At 36.0% G+C, this 22,217-nt stretch overlaps 1 protein-coding gene across 1 annotated transcript in view; it reads right to left on the bottom strand.

Annotated features, from left to right (window-relative positions):
- The window catches only part of dmd.3 (LOC105946662), a 1,093,908-nt gene that overhangs the window by 783,293 nt on the left and 288,398 nt on the right, over window positions 1-22,217 (bottom strand). Inside the window, exon 7 of the mRNA XM_031897001.1 lies at window positions 10,118-10,233. Within this exon, the coding sequence (XP_031752861.1) occupies window positions 10,118-10,233 (116 nt within the window). The remainder of the gene's footprint in view (window positions 1-10,117; window positions 10,234-22,217) is intronic.

Here is a 22,217-nt window from a genome sequence, read left to right as displayed (position 1 = left end):
TAATCCAGTGGGTGCTCGGGTGCGAGTACTGGGGTGAGGTCTCAAAGGGGTGTCCGCTTGGGGGGAGTACCGGGGAGAGCCCTAGAGAGGGTCTTCTGGCGTGAGTACCGGAGGGAACCCCAAAGGAGGATCACTTGGCGGGAGTACTGTGAGTAGCCCCAGGGAGAGAGGGTCTCCAAAGGGAAGTGAGAGTGTAACCTGATGTTTGACATTACTCCTGTGTAACCTGCCTGTCTGCTGTATCTGCAATAAATAAGTTCCACTGGTTAAGCATCATTCCAGTGTCCTGGTCTCTTCATCCAAAGAGGATCCTTACTGCCTGGTAAGCAGCTACCCAAAGGGAAGGGGAAAGGTGCCTGGAGTCCTTGACCAGAGATTGCAGTACAGTATCAAGTTCCCAGGGAGGGGAGTTACAGTTTTGGCAGAGCTACGCAGGAACATGGGCCTTATCATTTCAGTTGGCGCAGGACACCGGGAGGAGCAGCAGATAGCAGTGTTCAACCCTCTCTCCCTAGGTGTGTTTTTGTTGTTGCAGTTGGCAAGGTTGCCAGTTGATTAAATGTTTGTTATAAAAATGATTTGGTTACAAGTTGTCAATGTTATACATGTTAAGTTATGTTTATTGTTATGATGTAAATAAACAACTGTGGCCATCTCTTTCCAACCAAGGTGTGTGAGTTTTCTCTAAGGATAGGAGGTACGGGGTTGGGTCAAATGGGGAAAGGTGCAGTCTCGGCTCTGCGCCTGTCATTTATCTCACTATTACTAATCCCTAACCTAACACCAGCTGGCAAGTGGTCCTGGGATTACAATTACAGTGTGCTAACCATTCTTTCCAAAGCATTGAATCCCTCTATTATACCATCAGCTGCCCCTCCACTAACTCAATGGCATTCCCACTGCTGCCACCAAAGGACTTCCTTCCCACGGCAGTGCAACACACACAGTTTCCTTTGGCTATGCAAAAACCCCATAATAATTCAACCCTTTAACGCATTGTCTCCCAGGACCACAGCCCAACAGTGACAAAATCTAAAAATGAAATCACCAAATAATTAATGTTGTTATTATGATCCTTGTTATGATCCTGCTTTTTTGTATATAAGAAATTAATCAAGTGCTAAAATTTTGTGGCAGGTGTGGATTTGTGCTGAAATTCTGTATTTCACATCGGTTAATATTTTGGTGAAACCATCTAAAAAAAAAAGTAATTGTGCAAAAAAAATCACCATGAAATACTGCCCATAGACACCAATGCCATGAAAGTTGATCTAATGGAACCATAATTTTGATGACAAGCAGTAGTGTTAAAATTGATTGCTGATTAACTCAATCTGCAAAAGTTGCCTGAGCTGATGCTTACAATATGTCTTCTTTAATATGAACAATTAAATAAAAATATGTGAAAGGCACAATCTTCTGTAGACATAATAAGCTGCATTCTCGTATGTTACTGCTTAATCAATATATGATAAATAGAAGATAAACAATATTTATAAGCAGAATACTTTTTAGCTATTATGGAAGTTAAATAGTGTAATAGCTTACAGTTACTTAACTTATAGCCAATGATCTTATTCAGACATATTATACATAAATTTTAGATAAGCTACAAATGTCGAAATTATCATTACAACCTTACTTTATAAACATCCTGCACAAACTGCATGCATAAACCTATGCTAGTACATTGGTAGGTCCTATCTGTATCACCCCAAGGCAGGATTCCAGATTTAGTCAACAAACAGTGACGTTAAAGTCCAGCTGGGCTCTTTCTCAGATGCGGAGAGCCAGCGGCTGCAACTGTTCTTTCATAATCCATCTGGATTTTTACTACTGTATTATTGCATTTCTTTAAGAGCAATTTACTTTTTGTGACCAGCAGAACAGAAGTGTTGGGTTTTATTTTTGGCGGGGTGCATGTATTTTAGATCTCCTAATTTTGCTGCTGCTTTAAGTTAGCACTTATTAACAAATATTTTGTTTCATTTCACATCTTTTTAAAGTAATGGGATCTGCTTTTCACCTTTGTCGCTTAGAAAAATATGTAAATCCACAGACCTTATGGGCTTGGTCTTTGGATGCATATACAAGCATTTATATTGTTAAAGTTTCAGTAAAATAAAATAACCAAATATATATAAAGTTACACTTTATGGTTTTTACCCACAATGCAGTGTTTTCCCCCCCAAACATTCCAGCAGTCGATGTGGCATTATTGACACTGTTGCACTTGCAATTTGCACAAATCAAAAGCAATTGCACTGTAAAAGCCTAATTGGCATAGTTTCCAGCATTTGGTATGAAAGGGTTCATCCAATTCTTCTGGTGCAGCTGCACTGCAGCAATTGACATAGGCCCCTGTGGCAACCCTGTAGATATCACCTGCCTAGCAAGCATAAAGAAACAAAATAACAAAATTAGCCCTGATATCTTTTTTATTTATGCATTAAAAAGCCATGAAAATGTATTATCTAAATTTAAAATGAACACAGTGTAACTGAGACTGGATGGGTGGGTGTTTGTTTATACACTAAATAAAAGCTGTCTCTAGAATACAATTCAGATTATTAGACCAGATAGCAAACAAACTACAAAAAATGCGTCAAAAATGATTTAGCTTTAAACAAAACACTTTGGAAAAAAAATAACTGTCATGCCAATCATCCCTTAAATACTCTGATCTTATATTTTTTAAAGAAAAGCAGGACCTGTCATTTTGATTTTGCAAAAGGAGCTGAGACTTTAAGCTGTTTGGGAACACTGTACAAAACACAACCCTGGAACAAGGTGCACAGCATGAATTTCCATTTTAAACCACTAGAATTATCCCTGTAATCTTTTATTGTACTAAACAATTACCTGTTTTTATATAAAATGCATGAGGTCAGAAAAGTTAACTGAGGAGATACTCCAAAAGGCAGTATATTGTAAGCAAGAGAAGTCTTATGTGCTCTATGTCATTTTCAGGGCCAAGCTTTAAGTTTTTGATAAGAGGTTAAGATTCTGATTTTATCTGAGACTGGTGCTTTTTTTTCTGACGTTCATTTTTATTGTTTTTTCAGGTACATAGACAACATATTAAGAAATATGAGTATAGGGAGGGAGAGGAAAGGTGGGAGGGGTGAGAGGAGAAGTAAGAGATAGCTTGAGGGATATAGAACAATATGGGGTTATTATCATATACAACTGTACCAGCATTGTTGCTGTATGTGTGCTATTCATCTGCACATAATGCCTGTTTGAACCCAGTAGGTATAATTGTGTTTGTTGAGTTGACTGTTGCTTTGGAATAGTATGTTATCCTCTGGTTTCCATTGGGGATCTTGTGTTTTACAGGTGTTCTGGAGACATTATATTTTGATGCTGACTAAAAGTTTTGTCAAGGATAGAATCATAGACCTGTTCTAAAATCTGTGAATCCCCAAACTGGTTATATTTTCTAATTATCAAAATAAGACAGGGTGTTATACGTTATATGTCACACCTATCTAGGTCAGAGGAGAGGTAGGTGGCTTTAGCAATAGGAAGCCAGTCTGATTTGTCTTAGGCAGTAGATTGATCTGAATAGACCTGATATCAGGATGTCTTGAGTAAAACAACTGTGAAAACTGGGGCCAGTATTACAAATTTACCAGCAATTTATTTGTCAATAAATTTGTAATTACCTGTGGTTCTGCTTCGACCCGCCCCCAATCACTGCTTTCAGATCAGCCTTCTCCTGTGTTATCTCTATCTCTCCAGCTCAGCAAATATTATCTGGATTGGGCCCTAACAACACAGTTCATATACATTTTATTTAAATAAGGTTAAACACACACACTCAACTATTTCCACTAAGCTTATTAAACTTAAAGAGGATACATAGTTGAAATCAGTAAATTCACGAATATATAAAATAATTGTAACCCATCATGATATTTTGAAGGTACAAGCCTATTTGCTTACTAACTGGGGAGCATGCCAGCAAAGTATATGGAAAAAAAGCTGGCAAGGCTCTTTATTACCTTACAGATTTGCCAAGAGCTATGCTGAATTTTAACAACCAGGACTTCAGTCGCATAGGCATTATCAGAGTAGCTTTAACTCCTAGAAGTCAAATATTCTATTCCTATATGCAATCCACAGGAGGCATTTAAAATGGGTTTCTGATTAGAATGCATGCATTACATTTGAGGGGGGGAAGTAAGTATTTTCACGGAAATAAAATACTAAGTTGAAGCAGACCTTATTTAAGCATTACATGATTCACATGGTACAATCCACAGAACCAAGGTGCAACATCAGACAAAATGTTGTTATGGTTTGTTCAAGTGCTGCAACTCTTCTTTTATTTACTAACCTCAACATAATTACTTGCTGATTGGCTTTTACAGTTAGTGCTCTTCTAATTGATAATTTTTTATGTGCCATGTTGTGGGTCTAAGGAAGGAAACAGTCCTCAGCCAGATCAGGTACTCTGTTTGCATTCTTTTTTAGAGATTGCATAGCACCACAGAGCTCTGGATTTTCTCCTGTGCCTTTTGTTTTTTTATAGAATGAAATACATTATACACAAATGAGTGTTCATTGCAATGCCTGCCACGTGTCCCCAAACCAGATTGATAACAATGTGTTAAACTTCCACCAAAATCGGCCATCCTTACGCCCCAGCGTAAGTGAGCTAAGCAGCTGGAGACATCAGCGAGTTGGAGTAGCTTGGAGTCCTAAAAAGCTTAGTAACCGGAACTAATGGAAGAGTAGAAAGCATGGAAAGAGAAGGGGACCATTTGGTGACTGTTAAGAAAAAGGTTCTGCATGAATCTAAAGAAATGTTATTTTATATATTGAATTTACTGCACAAGCCTAACATTTCAGAATTTCTATTATAGTAATGTTTTATGCCTTTATGGTTGTCACAGGAGCTCCCCATCTTGGATTCTGTTAGAAGTGTCAGTAGCACTGCACATGGTCAGTGTGCTCTGGGCAGCTGTTGAGAAGCTACGGTTAGGGGTTGTTGCAAATTATCAAGGAGAATATGAGGTTTACATTTCAGGTAAACTGATGCTACATGGATGATTATTAAATTCTGATTCTAATTATTATTATTATAAACATATATTTATAAAGTGCCTACATATTTCAAAACACTGTACAATAAGTGGGTTTCATATACTAGACATGCAAAGCAACCAATAACTGATACAAGAGGTGAAGAGGGCCCTGCCCAAAAGAGCTTACAATCTATAAGGAGAAAGGGTTGAGACACAGGACGTGGAAATGGGCAAAATCAGAGTTAAGCAATGTAAGAGATGTAGCACAGGGTATTGTTTTTAACAGCCTACTGAGGTTGTGTTAAATTGATGAGGGTAAAGGCCCCCATACATGGGCCGATAGAAGCTGCCGATATCGGTCCCTTGGACCGACTCGGCAGCTTATCTGCCCGTGTAGGGGCAGAAACGAGCGGACTGGCCGACCGATATCTGGCCTGAAATTGGCCAGATATCGATCGGCCAGGTTAAAAGATTCAGTCTGATCGGGGGACCGCATCGGCTCGTTGATGCGGTCCCCGAACCGACTGCCCCATTGCCGCCTAATAATATATTTTTTTTTAACTTCAAGCTCCCCGATATCGCCCACCTGTAGGTGGGGATATCGGGGGAAGATCCACTCGCTTGGCGATCTCGCCAAGCGAGCGGATTTTACAGTGTATGGGGACCTTAAGACTTTCTAAATAAATGTGTTTTTAGAGATCTTTTAAAGGCAGAGAGATTGGGAGAAAGTCGGACAGACTGTGTGATTGAATTCCTGAGAAGGGGGGCAGCCCTTGCAAAGTCTTGAATGCGAGTGTGTGAGGAGGGAATGAGAGAGGAGTTGAGGAGCAGGTCAGTAGAGGAGCATAACAAGTGGGCTGGTTAGTATCTAGAGTTAAGTTCAGAGATGTAGGGTTGGGCAGAGTGGCAAATTGCTTTAAATGCAAGTGTCATAAGTTTGAATTTTATTCTGTATGGTAGCAGAAGCAAGTGCAAGGATTAGCTGGTCATTACACGGGTCAAACAGCTGAACCAACACTGTAACAGCTAATCTAAAAAATCTTAAAGGAACAGTAACACCAAAAAGTGAAAGTGTATAAAAGTAATTACAATATAATGTACTGTTGCCCTGCATTGCTACAACTGGTGTGTTTGCCTCAGAAAGACTACCATAGTTTATATAAGTTAGCTGCTGTGTAGCCATGGGGGCAGCCATTTAAAGGAGAAAAGGCACAGGTTACATAGCAGATAACAGATAAACCCCCATTATTTGGGGCTTATCTACTAGTTATCTGCTATGTAACCTGTGCCATTTTTCTCCTTTTTTCCAGCTTGAATGGCTGCCCCATGGCTACACAGCAGCTTATTTATATAGTAGCTTTTCTGTAGCAAAAACACCAGTTTTTTGCAGAGCAACAGCACATTATATTTTAATTACTTTAAAACACTTTAATTTTTTGATGTTACTGTTCCTTTAACTGAAAAAATTAGCAGAAAAGATACTTTTTAAGCCTCAGAAGAAATTTGAAAGCTGTAGAGGAAGCCCAAGGCATTACTTTTCAAGACTCCCTCTTATAATTATTTTGATGTTAGAATTCTTGTATATGTAACTCTAAAATAATCTGCATAAGCCTAAAATTGTCTGGGTAGACTGATTTATGTCTAATAAATAAATTATTTGTATGGATCAAGGTGGCTTTTCCCATCTGAATCAACTTTGTATCATATAAAATGGAAGTCTTTCATAAATAAAGACCTTTAGCAAACAAACCTTGCAAAAAACCCAAACTTTAACTGTGCAGTTAATATGCAGTTTATACAGTACAAGTATGTATCACGCATAAACACAAACTTGCTGGTCTTGTGTTTAAATGTTGTTTTGATACCCTTATAGTCATGAGGAACAATTTAGTGACAAATTCAACAATTATTATGCTAGAATTCTTACAGAAACAGTTAATGTATTAAAGCAAATTTCAAACGTAATAATCATAGGAAATATCACAATATTTTTCTCAAGGATGTCCCACAATTCATATCACCTGCCATTTAGTTCTGAGTTAAAGCTAGATATACCGAGACCGGGATTTATATTACAATGCCATTCCATATTTGTAATATATTTGCAAATAAGATTATTCATCATTTGGATGCTTTCCAAATTCACGGGAGGGGCGGGTCATAAATCAAACATGTTGCTTCCTTGTTTAGTAATTAATAATTAGTGTTAAGCTGTTTTGTATATAGATAAATACATACCCATACAGATGTAGTCGATGATTGGAAGTGAAAAACACACAACAGTGTAGCCTGTTGTGTTGTTTATTACACTACGCAAAATACATTTCCAAGAACTCAACAAATGATATTTTGTAAAACAATTGAAATAAGCCATTGTCATTTTGGAGCCTTTAAAATACAGTCTCCTTGCAAATATGCAAGTCTATTTATTTAAAGTGCTCTGACTTGAAACATTAACATTATATATGAACTCATTTAATATTGGTAGTACTCCTGCTTAAGCATAAATAATAAAATACTTCATATGTTTTGCATTATTAAGTAGAGATCACAGCAAGCTGAAAGCGAGTCTTGTCTTTTGATAAGTGCATGATAAAAAGAGATCATTTGTTTGGCAATTTGTGCTGCCTGGTGTTTGTTTTTTGGGCTTTAAAGCTAAATGCTGATAGTTCATGGGAGCAAGACATATTCATTCAGGACATTCATTATTAAAGATGCAGTTCTGAAGCGAATGCACCATAATAGTTGACTTTAAATGGCTGCCAATATTTAGCAATATATCTAAAGCTGTAATATACATGACGTACTGGACTAGAAATGTTGTTTGTTGTAACCATGTCACATTTCTTATTGTATGATCTAACTGGAAGTTATAAAAACAGCAGCTGCTGGCGCAGATGTACGTATCTCGACAATAAAACAATAATTTGTTGTACCGCACCTCATTAATGTGCCCTAGTGGTCAGTTGTGACCCTTTTACGGTCAGCAGGGTTTTATGAAACACTACAGGCTTTGTTTAGGTGGTTTCTGATACAGGCTTACTGATACTGACTAAATCAGGTTTGTTGAGAGAAAAAAAAGAAAGAAAACATTATTCTTCCTCTTGATTGTTTTGTTCCTTAATTGCATATAACGCAAACAAATGCAGTGTCTGAAGTAACGCATCATTGAGAAATGTAATTGTCCTCATTTAACTAATTTTGATGTGGGGAAAAGTAATGTTAACAAATCTGACCAGCTCAGATCTCTTCCAGATTAAATTCTGCAATAAATGACCATTAAGGGTGAAGACACACAGAGCTACTAGTAGCAGCTACTTGTCATGGCAACAAAAATAGACAATGCTGACCATTTACTGATAATTGTCTCTATATGTGTTTTAGCAAATGCAATTCTCAGTATTGTCTAAGGCAGGGGATTGTCTGGCATTAGTAGCCGTGACAAGTAGCTGCTACTAGTATCTCCATGTGTCTTCACCCTAAGGGCTCTGGCACACGGGGAGATTAGTCGCCTGCGACAAATCTCCCTTGTCATGGGCGACTAATCTCCCCGAACTACCATCCCACCGGCGAAAATGTAAGTTGCCAGTGGGATGGCACACGCTACGCAGGCCAGGCATTTTCGGCGATTTGCCGAAATCGCCTGCGCAGCGTGTGCCATCCCACCGGCGACTTACATTTTCGCCGGTGGGATGGCAATCCGGGGAGATTAATCGCCCGCGAACAGGGAGATTTGTCGCAGGCGACTAATCTCCCCATGTGCCAGAGCCCTAAAGGCAGGAGCTGTTTATAACCCTTTTATGACTCGAAGGTCACTAGAAAAGATTTGCATATGATAAAAAACTATACGAATCATTTATCTTAAAAATGGGAATAGAAATATAGGAAGAACAGTCTCTTCACTAAACATGCTTACTAATTAATTAAAGCTAACATAATGAAAACACTCTAGATTATTAATATACTTAAATTCATCACAGTTTTGTAACACCAGTTCTACCATGGCACAATGAAATCATGATTTAAATGACTCTATGGGAATGAACTATAAGTACATCAACTATCACATTCAGTAAGATACACTCGCGGATCTACAACAATGCACCCAACTACTGACATGAATAGCAATGGGCACAGATGAAAATGAAGGATCAATCAGTCTCAGTTCATAAAAAATAAATCATGCTAGAAGTTGATAAGACAGTCCATAATGCCCATGTGCGTGATTGAATGAAAACTGTATTAGCGGGTCTCCAAACGGTATGTTTTTACACTATTAATGGGATTTTAAAGCAGTGAGAGCAATATCTTTTTTTTTGCAACTTTTAAAATATTCCAAAGCCATAAAAAATGACTCACATTAGCTCATAATCCCCTTTAGTACATTCTAAACTATATATATTTTGTAATGCAGGATACAATATGTTTTAAATAATATTAAAAATGTTATACTACTATTTATATTAGATTATGTGAAACCGCCATTCATGAAAAATGTTTCTGAGGTCTTACAGAGCAAATACAGGGACGATTAAAAATAATGTTTTCGGCCCTTCTAATGGAAGAGGATATACTGTAAATTGAGCACATTAGCACAACAGTAGCATAGCCAACCTACACAGTCAACTTTAGAATTTTAAATATGATCATTTTGCACAAAGGTTTAATTCACAGGGTTAATGTAATCATGAACAGGTGTCTACAGCTGCTCTAGGCTCAACTGGACTCCAGACTGCTGGAAAAAAACTAAATAATAGCTGGCATGCATGTCATTTATTGTAACACCTTCAAACACTGTAGTATTTGACTTTCCAAAGCTATACAGAGCCCTGTGTCTGTCTTTAAACTTCCATCAGTTCTTCACCCCGAAAATAGACATTATTTTGCTTAAATTATATTATACTCTTAACTGTAAAAGAGAGAAATTGCAAACAAATAAAAATATTTATCTTCAATTCTGCACCTAAAGGCTTTATATTATTCTCTCCAGATTTGAACAATACATCTGTTCCAAGCTGTTAAACCCCAGAGGACAGTTTTTTAACTATTACTGAAAAGTTAAAAGCTTAAATGTGTTTACTTACCATCAGGATCAAGGAGATTTGCAATCCCCAAGTGTCGTTGGGCAGCGTTAAAAGCATGATCAAGCCTTTCTAATGCAGATTGGCAAAGTACACTGTTCCACTCAAACAGGTCTGGCCTGCAATACAAGCACAATTTAAAAAGCATTCATTACTTTTCAAGCAAATGTGCTGGAGCGTGGCTCGCTTTTGCTGCAGTGTTTAAGTAGACTGTAAATGTTTCCTGGCATTTACTGGTGCAGGTGTACACCTGACCTACTGTATGGAACAAGACTCAGAAATTAATGGATTGAACTACAAAAAGATGATCTGTGAAGTTTTGGAAAGTTTGCAACAAGGAAAAGACATTTCTAGATCCATGTATCAACATAAAAAATAATTAAAGCCTTAATTTGGAGCTAAAGTAGACGAGAAGCATAAAGGTATTAGATCATAGGCTAGCATTCCTAAGTTAGCTACACATGACAATGATGTGGAAGGTTATTTTACAGGTTCCTTATATCACAAATAAGGACCAGGCCAGTGCCATCGGAACACCTCTAGAATGAACCCGGTTGTTGCTCAGGTTGTCCACTTATTTGAACATCAATGTAATGGCCCAGCATTTAAGACAAATACATTTCTTGGCAATTCTATAGATTGAGATTTTTCTGCTGTTAGGAAAATGGACTTTACATTTACATTATAATAACTTGTATACATATAAATCAGCGGCCCACTAAAAAGCTTCTGTATAATGGGCCATTCCTGATTTTAAAGACTAACGGGCTGCAGCTGGGTGGAGGAAGGGGGTTGTTTATAAAGAGGCTTCTCAGTGGGCTGCTGATTTTTTTGTTTAGCCTGCTTGGAAGTAGAATGAGACTTCAGTTTCAAATAGTGCAAAAATATAACAAAAACTGTACATATTTCCTGGTTAAAGCAATATTATTAGTTAAAACATGCACATGCCCTTTGCATTGTTTAATACAAGTATAGGACCTGTTATCCAGAATGCTCGGGACCTGGGGATTTCCGGATAAGGGATCTATCCGTAATTTGGATCTCCATACCTTAGGTCTGCTAAAAAATAATTTTAACATCATTTAAACCCAACAGGATTGTTTTGCATCTAATAAGGATTAATTATATTTTAATTGGGATCAAGTACAAGGTTCTGTAGTATTATTACAGAGAAAAAGGAAATAATTCTAATTTTTAAAAATTATTTGCTTATAGTGGAGTCTATGGGAGATGGCCTTTCCGTAATTTGGAACTTTCTGGATAACAGGTTTCCGGATAAGGGATCCTATACCTGTATAATCTGTGGGTGTACTGCCATCTGCAAGTGCATTGAACAAAGTGCAATTTTAAACACATTTGCTATGTTTTCCCCCACAATGTAGTGGTTTTTTTTTTCCCAAAATTTCAATCTCATTGCATTTTGCCTGATGCCATTGTGATGTGCCTGATGCACCAGATGCATCTCAATGGCATAATTTTGGAGTTTCGCCAAAATGAAAATCCTCTTCCACATATGATGCTCCTGTTTAGCAGCGCACATTATTTGCCACCCAGATCATTTTCTTATGATCAGGTCATATTTTTAGGGAAAAGACCTTAGCTTTTACACTTAGGGGCACATTTACAAAGGCACGAATGCTCGGAGCATTCATTCAAACGCTCTGAGTGTATTTTCGGCGAATTTTTGGGCATCCGCACAATTTTGTCGTACGCCGCACGACTTTTCGTATGCTTGCACATTTCGAACTCGTGATTTGATAAATCTGCCCCTTAGTGTCTCATATTTTAGTTAAGATTACATTAAAGGAGAATTCATCAAGAGTGTTTTAAAACTAGAAGAGCACGCCGCTGCTGGGAATGAGGCGCTCAGTAAATCTGAGATTTTACGGATACAGTAAGTAAATACATGATTATAATGTGGATCATTTTAGCGATAGGGCTCTTGTTATGCTTTGCTAGTTCTCATGAAAAAAAGCTGATAAATATTTGATAGTTAGAGACTTTCCTACCACAGAAAAATGTCATCTTTTAATATCTCATAATGTTATGAATTATATATTGGATAGTACTTCCTGCACAAATAGCAAATGGAAGCTATGCGACTATGTGCTGGCAAATCAATTGTAAAACAGCTTGGGCTGGATGTAATAAAATTTGTTAATGGCAAAAATATGTGCAATGTGAAGAATTCCTTTGATTGAACAATTTTGTCCTATGCACAAATGTAATAACATTTTTGCAAACATGGAAAGTATTCAGCCATCCCCACCCACCATGGGAAGAACGATTGGTTTTTAATAGTTTGCAGTTGCACCATTTATATGATGACTTATAAACCGAAAATTAATTTTTTAGGCTTTCTTAGCATATTAGCATAGGTAGCATATTTTTGAGGCAAAAATATCAGTTATAATTTTCAGTTTATGAGAATAAATTTCCCTTTAATTTAGAAACTGAATAAGGATTAGCAGTATTTTCAGGTAAACACACACTTTTCTTCTAACTTTCTTACAGAAATGAAGCAAACTTAATTCCTACGGTGTACTACATCAATGCAGTTTATATCTTTTTGATTAGCATTCCATATCATTTTCAATTCGTAATACTATATTATTAGGTAGAGTGTAGAAGATTTTGTGGGGGTTTGGAAAACATGTAGCTCACAAGATTATTTAGATCTAAAGGTGGATTCATAGTTTTTTAGCAATGGCTCATACATTTCATATTTCAAATAATGTAATAATTCTGATGTTTTGTAGATGTGAGACAGCAGTTGGAAAAGTGGAAGGTTGGTACATTTCTCCTAGGTCTCTTACCTACGATTGGCATGCTGCAACCAGTAGTGATGAGCAAATCGGTGCTGTTTCGCTGAAATATTTGAGAAACTTATGAAAACTGTCTATTTAATCAGGTTTAGCTGGAGTGACGTTAAAAGCTCTGCTGCAACCACATTTTTAATAGATGGTTCCTAAAAATTTCACACCAGGTTAAGGGTTTTCAGAAAAATTGCTTGCGCGAATAATCATGTAATAAAGGAAACACATGCTGCTTTTGATGATAATTTTTAGAAGCAACAGCATGGAACACTTTTCCATTTTTAGACTTAGATAAATAAGAACCTGAGTATTGACTCTGAAAAAGGCAAACTAGAAAAACTCAAAGCAAACCTTAAACGATAAAGAAATGGAAGCTAATTTGAACCTTATAAAGCAAACGCCCTCTGATAGAATTATTTTTTTTAATACATAGAAAATTATTCTATGATTGACAAACTGCCCTACCCACAATATATTGTAAGTATACAAGAAGCATTATTCATGATGCTATTTAACAGTGAACCCCAACCAGTGGCTCATGAGCAACATGTTGCTCCCCAACCCTTTGGATGTATTGCCAAACAGAGCCTTCTATAGGCTGCCAGTCAACAAAGGGACTACTGAATAGCCAATCACAGCCTTATTTGGCACCCCAAAACATTTTTCATACTTGTGTTGCTCCTCAACTCTTTTTACATTTAAATGTGGCTCATGGGTCAAAAAAGTTGGCACCTAGCATGATGTGTTGTGGCATGTTTGAGGTGGGTCTACCCTCACCCGTAGCTGAACTTGACCATTTTTTTTGTGCATCCTCTTTGTCACCACGCCATTGAACTTTACTTATTTTACCTGTTCTGCCTGTTATCTTCTTTAATCTTTATTACGTTTCCTGTGAGCCACTCTCCTTGACACTAACTGACAATAGCTAATTATATACTTTGCAACTCAAAATCTCTTATTTAAATACAACAGATAATTGGCATCATCAATTTTCCCTAAAATAGTGTTTGCTGAAATTTTTAAATGCTTATGCAGTGCATTGCAGAGTATTTTTACATAAAAAAAATTCTATTCTAGCTTTCTATTCTTTGATATGAAACCTTTAAGCTAATTCAAAAATCTATTTACACTGTGAAATTACAGATTCTAAATGGGCAATTACATGATACAAAGCCTTGCTGTTCTGTCTTGTCCTATACCATTGTTCCTAAAATGTCCGCTAATGGGATTTAATTACCACCCTGTGGTAGTTGCAGCAATGCGGCATTGATGGTCGCTTTTAACCACTGCACTCATTGTTTAAGAGTGAAAGAAGAAGCAATTACTTTACTTGAAATAACCTCTCTTAGGCTCTTTAACAGTCCTTTAGCAAACATCAGCGACAAGAAGGGCCTTACAAACTGCATTAAAGAAATCAATTAAGAGCGGTGAGCAAGAAATGGATTATCTATAAAGAGAATACTCATGGCAATACTGTACATCTTAAGTCAAACTATCATGCTTACTGGACATACTTATTAACCAATTACATTTCACATCAAGGCCTTTTATTTTAGTAGACTTTAACAAAGGAGAATTGACAGACTAGGCATACTGGTGCTTGACCTAATAAAATTAAAGTGTGATTAAAACTTGAACTCTGCACCTGCATTAACTATGAATCAACAGGTTCATGTCAGTGTTTTGATACAAAAAACAGTAAATGTGTTTTATTGCCTGTAAAGGGACATCAATACAGGTAAATATTAAGTGAAGAACTTCTGTGAAGAAAGTGTGATTACTGTAATATAGGAAGACCTATTGTTACTTTTATGCTAAAATAGAGTTAAAAGTTAAAGTTTTTTTTAATTTAGGTGGCTGTGTCCCTGTCCTGATTCCAGAGACTTTTATAACTAAGCTTGAAAAAGTTCCTTGCCACAAATAGGTTAAAGAAAGATGACGTAGGCAGTTTTCTAGAATGCTGTATCATCTATAATTGTATGCTGAGGATTTTATGGATAGTGACATAGTGACATACAGTAGAATAATAGATGGATCCTGTCCCTGAAGAAGTGTGTTGTATAACCTTTGGGAAATGCATTGGACTAAATTGAAGGACTGAGTTGAACCCATTTATTTGTCTATGGGCTATACCTATATTGGATGCTTTGTAAGTACCCATTTTTAGTGTTTCTGTATATTCTTTGTCCAACCTATGGAGCAATGGAATATTTTGACATCGCTGGGGCATTTGGAGATCTGCTGCAGGACCAACATTTCATTCCATTTGGCTTAATACTGATCTTATCTGGTAGGTAGGCTGACTCACTGGGTGTGGTAAGAGAGAGATCATACAAGTGCACAAGTCACAATAAGTGGATTTTATCACTCATTTTTACTTATATTTATACAAACACACAATTTGTATTAACTTGCTACACTATACTGTATATCTTTTATTTATTGTGCACTTCCTTGTAGTTTCACTACTTTTGTATCATACAGTAGAATAACGTTTGGCTAAAGTTTTAGATTGACACACAAATACCAGCCTTTAGAATACACAATTTTTTATTATGCAGATTTATTATGCGTGTGTAAAAAATGGTGACAAAATTCACGACACATCACCAGGCTTCGCCGTGTAAAAAAATTATGCCGATGTGTGCCAAATTTTGTCATCGTTTTTTCATCCGCTGGAACTTACATAAAATAACGGTGTAAAATGTGGAGTTTGGATGGCAAACTTCTCCATTTATTTTACACAACTTTTTACACCGTTATTTGTGAATTTCATTTTACTCAGCGTAATAAATAGGCCCCAAATTAATAAATAGAACAAACTGGGAATCATTACAAAATTAAATACAAAGTACAATAATAAATACAAAGTACAGTTGCATTAAAGATTCTCCAGTGATAAGTGTCAAAGAGACAAGAGGATGGAGCTCCTTGTCCCGTAGAGCTTACAGTCTAAAAGAAGTCTATTGTAGGAGGATTTTCAACTTCAAGCAATTTCATATTTTAAGATTTCTAAAACAGATAATTTCTTTCAGATACATGAAAATTAATGGATTGTTTGTAAAAAAAAAAAAAAATAAACCCTTGACCTTCAATCATACTTTTTTTTGCAATCACATTTTGAAAAAACTCTAACCTGAAAATTGATCCTGGATTTGGTGTATCCCTGGATGCAGAAAATTCTAAATGGTTGTCTTTAAATTCTGTATCAGTTTTCCAGAATGATCTCAGATACTTTACTTAAAAACAATAATTTAGTATAATCTGATTACATTTAATAGGTAGGCACTTTAATGACTGGGCACCATGGGGTGTTGGTTTTATTTAAGAGGTATTTGGGTTAGGATGCCTTTAGATAAATCTTTAAAAAAATGTTTTTATTAGTTAGGGTCTGATATCACATTATTGCATCCAGTGGTTTAACTAGAAGTCACTGGACTCCACAGCAAAATTATTTTAGGTCCATACTGGCCCTGAATGCATTCAGAAATGTATGGGGCTTAAGGTGTACAGAATGGTGCCTCTCAGTGCATTTAAAGCCTACATATAATTAGTAAGTTCGGCACTGGAAAAAGCCAGACAAACTGCAACATAGGGTTGAGAAAGTGCTGGTCTATTCATAGCATAAAACAAAGTAGTCATCTAAGGTCTTTATGAAATATAAGTGCACTTTTTAACTATGTCAGCATTTCAAATTGTAATGAATAATATCATTGCGTAGTTTTATTGCACAATTTTAAGCAGTAAAAGTCCCATAGGTACTTCACCCTAGCAGTAGATGGAACATTCCCTTATTCTTAATTATGCCCACGATAAATATTCCTCTCAAACTAGATATAAAATTGACCTTTTATGGTATATTAAGGTTAGGCCAAATTAAAACATATCATCTTTGATCTAATGGATTTAAAGGCACATATAGCATCCTTAATAATTATATTGTTCCATTTTTGGCTTATTATTTTTTACCCATGTAGACTTCAGTACAGTGATTAATTGGTTGTTGTCACTGAAAAAAGATCTCTTACATAGTTAAAAATATATATATTAAAATATACTGCATATACTTTTGCTTTCTAAAAATAAATGCTATTTACATCAAGTACCCTTGATTTCAGTGGAAATATCAATTGTATGATTCAGGTATTTTAGGTGTTACAGGTCCGGTAATCAGAGTACTAATGTTAACTTATTATGGTATATCAAATTGCACCTTACGCCAATCAATTTATTCCCATTGCCACACCTAGTTTTCTAAAGCACTTTCCAGCATATGTCCATCTCCAGAGCCATATACCAGCACTCAAAAGGAAGATTCATATACTTTATGTTCCTCCAGTGTATCCTAAAAAAGAATTCTCTCATTATCACCTAGTGCAACACAAAAGGACTCATTTACAAGCATGCAAGGGTAGTGTACAAAGTGCAATTTTGGGGGTAATTCATCCAGTGCAATAAAATGTGCTCATTTACACAAAATGGATTGTACTGAGAATTTTCTATATCCAGTAGACAAATGACATCTGTGGGTGGTTTTTAAAAGACATGTAAAGCCTACATTTGCCTACAATGTATATCAGTTGTACTGCATATATCCCCTCCGCTTGCTAGCAGCATCACATTTTCCATAAAGTAAATAGCAGTTTTCACCCTGTGGCCATTTTTTTCTCTGATACATAATCAGATACATGTAAATCTGCAAACAGCATACACACACAAAGACCTTTATTCTGCATACATTTCATCAAGAATACAGGCTCACACAGGCAGAACTGTCTCACTCTGATAAAAGTTCTGCTTTGTTTGAACACTGTAATGGTAAAGCTGAGCTCAGGAGAAAAAAAATGAAGCAGACAGCTAAGGCTGAGTTTCTATGGGAACCAGCAATGCCATCTCTTCACTGGCTGCTAGACTGGGGGGCGTGTTTAGTAATCTGAGCTTTGAACAACTGAGCATGCCCACAAGCCAACAGCCAAAGCAAATTCCTGAGGGAGGGGGCCGAGTTGGTTTCAGGAGGAGAAGGAAATCTAAGTGATTAAGGAGATGTTGTAGCCTTACTATTAACCTCTGGACAACCAGTGTGGCAGGTATTGAAAGATTTCAAAGACGCTGTTCACTGATTACATTTTTGTGTGTGGGGTTTACATGTCCTTTAAGGTGCAAATTTTGACACGGTCCACAAATGGAACCCTGGAGTTACTGCCATCTCTCCCATAGCTCCTATCATTGTTATACCATTTACAAATATAAATCATACAATTTCAAAAGGAAACCTATGACCCCATCCCTAAAAACCAATGTGGATATTTCCACTTATGATACCAAGCAACCCTCCTAACATTGTAAGCTTAGTCTTTCTTTAGCATTAAAGGGGGTCATTTATTAAATACAGGCACAAGTTCTTGCACCCAGCAAAAAGCAGTGCACATATCACTTGCATGTGCTATGGCTGCAATTGTACTGGTCTCACCAACAATTAAGATATGTCACTTTTCCATTTACACCTAGGTACAAATCTTTTTTTTTTTTGTATTGAACTCTTTTATTGTCACATCTATAGCATAACATTGAGCAGATTCAACTTTTCAATGCTTCATCATGCAACGTGATTAACATTCTATATGTTGCATAGTGACATAAAATGAAGTAGTATGATATAATAAAATAAAACAATATTCTGTAAAAACAGGATGAGATGATGTGGTCGCCTGTTAGTGTCTATCAAAAAAGCAAGAAATCAGGTGTAAAAACAAAGCTAAGGCTGATGCCACACCACGCGTATGGCATATATTTTTGGCGCATATTTTCGGCAAGCATTTTTCGGCTTGCCAAAAATATACACCATACGCATGGTGTGGCATAAGCCTTAAAAAAGCATATGCGAATATACTTGAGAATATTCTAAAGAACCTCAAATAGTCATTGAAAAGTTGCCAGAAAAAACTCGGAAAGTAAAAACTGGTTCAATAGAAGTCAATGAGAATTGTCTCCAACAACTTTATTTATTTATTTAGTTATTTTTCTAGTTATTAAAACATTAAAGTTTTTTTTAAGCCTCATTGAAAATGAATGTAACAATGTGATTCCAGCCAGAGTGCACAGAAATATTCTGTCTTGTTTTTTCTTAAATAAGAGAGCATTCAAAAAGGAAAGTGGCATGAGTTTTGTCATGGTTATTTTTTTAACACCCTTTTTTTTCTCATCTCGAATTTTGATAAATCTGCCCCTAAAAAACCCAATAAGATTGTTTTGCCAGATAACAGATCCCATAGAGCTTAATACATAAAAACTCACCCATATTCTATTCATTTTTATGAAGGGGCAGAGTTACTAAAATGATAACGTTTCTCATTTTTTTTCCCCTTTTTAAAAATTAAATTCCCTATTTAAAAATAACTCATTCCACGGATATCTGACATTTACTAAAAAGCTTGAACTAAAAAAATAGTATGTCCAGGAAAAAGTTGCAGAATAGTCACAAAACTGCAACTTTTTTTGAATTGGTGCACAAAAAACCAGCGTCAAAAATCTGAAAACCTCTGAAGTTTAAAATCAAAGAAGGATCTTCCAGGGAAGGGACATATGCAATTGACTTCTACATGATCTCAAACCGTTCTAGCTGTCGAATTATTAGATTTGCCGTTTTACCAGTATTGTCGCATAGTAAATCTTGGAAAAGTTGCAACTTTTTTTTCTGTGACTTAAAGAGCTACAAAAATCCCAGTTGGAAAAAAAATCTGACTCTTAATAAATGGCCCCCTGATTGTCACAACAATTGCATACACTGATGGCTCTTTCACCCTCAAACCCTCTCTATTTACCCTGTACCATAAAGAAACTTTTTTCTCTTTGACTTTACTTTTTTTAGCATTAGAATTACAAAGTCATATTCAGAAATTGTAAAGTGGACAGTGTATAAATGCACTGTACTGTAATTTGCCTAAAAGCATAATTTGCATGTGAGTCTGTCACAGTATAAAATGATTTTACAAATAGGGAAGTGTTATATCTTCTTAAAGAAATGTTCTTCCTTTTCTAAAGGCAAAATCCTTTGAAAATCAAATAGTCCTTCTTTCAGAATAACAATAACTCATGTACTGTGTGATGGAATCTGAAAAAGGCAAGGATAAAAGTACTGCTTAAGTGCAACCAGGTGCATTAGGACTCAACCATATTAAATGCAAAAGCAAACGATAGTAAGCATTTATAGCCTTTTCTAGTTAAACCGACTATGGTATAAAGAATCACGTTTTAATTTATACTCGATAATTTATTTCTTTACTCTTCAACCATTTTAAGTGGGCTATATAAAGCTCTTTGTTCAGAATAACTAATTTTTACAATACATTTATGGAATCCCTTATCCAGAAACCCATTATCCAGAAAGTTCCGAATTACAGAAAGGCCATCTCCATAGACTCCATTATAAGCAAATAATTCCAATTTTTAAAAAAGATTTCCTTTTTCCCTGTAATAATAAAACAGTGTGTTGTACTTGATCCCAACTAAGATATACAGTTTTTTAAGCCTTATTGAAAATGAATTTTGATAAATCTGCCCCTAAAAAACCTAATAAGATTGTTTTGCCAGATAACAGATACCATACCCAATGGCTATGGTTTACTGGATATGAATACATGTATATGGTAGTATATAAACCTATTTGTTTTTCTTTATCACAATTTCTAGAAACTACCTTTCAAATATTGGTTCTATTCAATTTATCAGAATGTGAGTTTAGAGCTTAATACATAAAAACTCACCAATATTCTATTCATTTCTATGAAGGGGCAGAGTTACTAAAACAATAATGTTTCTCATTTTTTTTCCCTTTTTAAAAATTAAATTCCCTATTTAAAAATAACTCATTCCACGGATATCTGACATTTACTAAAAAGTTTGAACTAAAAAAAAAGTATGTCCAGGAAAAAGTTGCAGAATAGTCACTAAAGCAAATAATTCCAATTTTTAAAAATTTTCCTTAGTGGGCCCCTCCCACAGAGCAGCCACTAGAAATAAGGGAGGGAAAGTATAACATAACAGGGGAAAAAGACAACACAAATCCTTTATAGCCTTGTCAAGCAACCTACAGTCCTAAAACTTCAAGCATCCTGATGGCAGAGGCTGCTGGTAAGGTGACAAAAGTATAACAACAGAAGAAGGGCCATATATCAGACTAACTTATATATGTATAATGTCCTGCAAATTCCTATTTGTCTGAGGCCCCATCACTAATATTGACAGCCTTGAATAATAAAAAGTGGTAGCTGTGTCATCAAAACTACATTTATGGTAGGCCAGTGCAAGGGACACATCTATAGTAAATGCATTGCACACATAAAATAAACAAATACTGTAGTTACAATTAATTAGAAAGCATCACATTTCCTCAATTATATTTTCCTTGCTTGTTGGTGATCTAATGCAAACCCCAAAGTCACCGTGAAGCTTGGAGGCAGCTCACCATACAAATTCAAGGCTTGGTTGCATTTTCAATAACTATACAAAATCGCACCAAAAAAGGTAAGCACAACTTTCTCCATGATTTGCTCAAAGTATTAAAGAAATAAAGTAAGATTTAAAAAATAAAATTACACTGCCTACAAAGATCTCCTTATAATATATTTTTCAATATTTCTCTTGGCTGCATTATTTGTTCTGATTACTGAAAGAATAAGGTCTATTTTCAGTGTTAACTTGTTTAATTCCTTGTGAAAGTAGAGATAAACAGTGGAAAAAGTATTTACAGTGCATATTTTTTTATCAACCATGCTTCTAGTCATCACAAATAAATGTGTTTAGCTAGAGTACTCAGGTTGCTCCAGTCTGAGTACTTCTGATGTGTAGGTCTCACCTAATCAAGTTATTTGTTAATTAACAACAATTTCTTTCCATTTAGCCGCTGCACAAACAAGCGTTATTCTGACATAAGGATTAGACCTTTTTAAAGGATAGACAGAAAATTATGAACCTAGGCTGCATATTTAACAGATTTAATCAGCCATGCTTTAAGAAACAATAAGTAGTTTTATCTCTCTCTGATCTACATATGAGGATTTCAGGTGACAATTCTATTCATTTCAATGGGGTGGGTAATTTAGGATTTAAGTACAAATTACTGACAGCAGGTGAAGGGCCTGCTAATGGGGCCCGATTCCCTACACCTCAGTTGATATGTCTGAAGCTGTATGATGATCATTTAAATGTTAGACTAATGTCAGACCAGGCGTATGGCTTATATTTTCGGCAAGCTGAAAAACGATTGCCAAAAATACCGCTATACACCT

The sequence above is a fragment of the Xenopus tropicalis genome, chromosome 2 (genome assembly GCF_000004195.4).
Source record: "Xenopus tropicalis strain Nigerian chromosome 2, UCB_Xtro_10.0, whole genome shotgun sequence".
Classification (NCBI taxonomy): domain Eukaryota; kingdom Metazoa; phylum Chordata; class Amphibia; order Anura; family Pipidae; genus Xenopus; species Xenopus tropicalis.
Note: the sequence above shows the minus strand (reverse complement) of the source record. Positions and strands in the feature narration are given on the sequence as shown.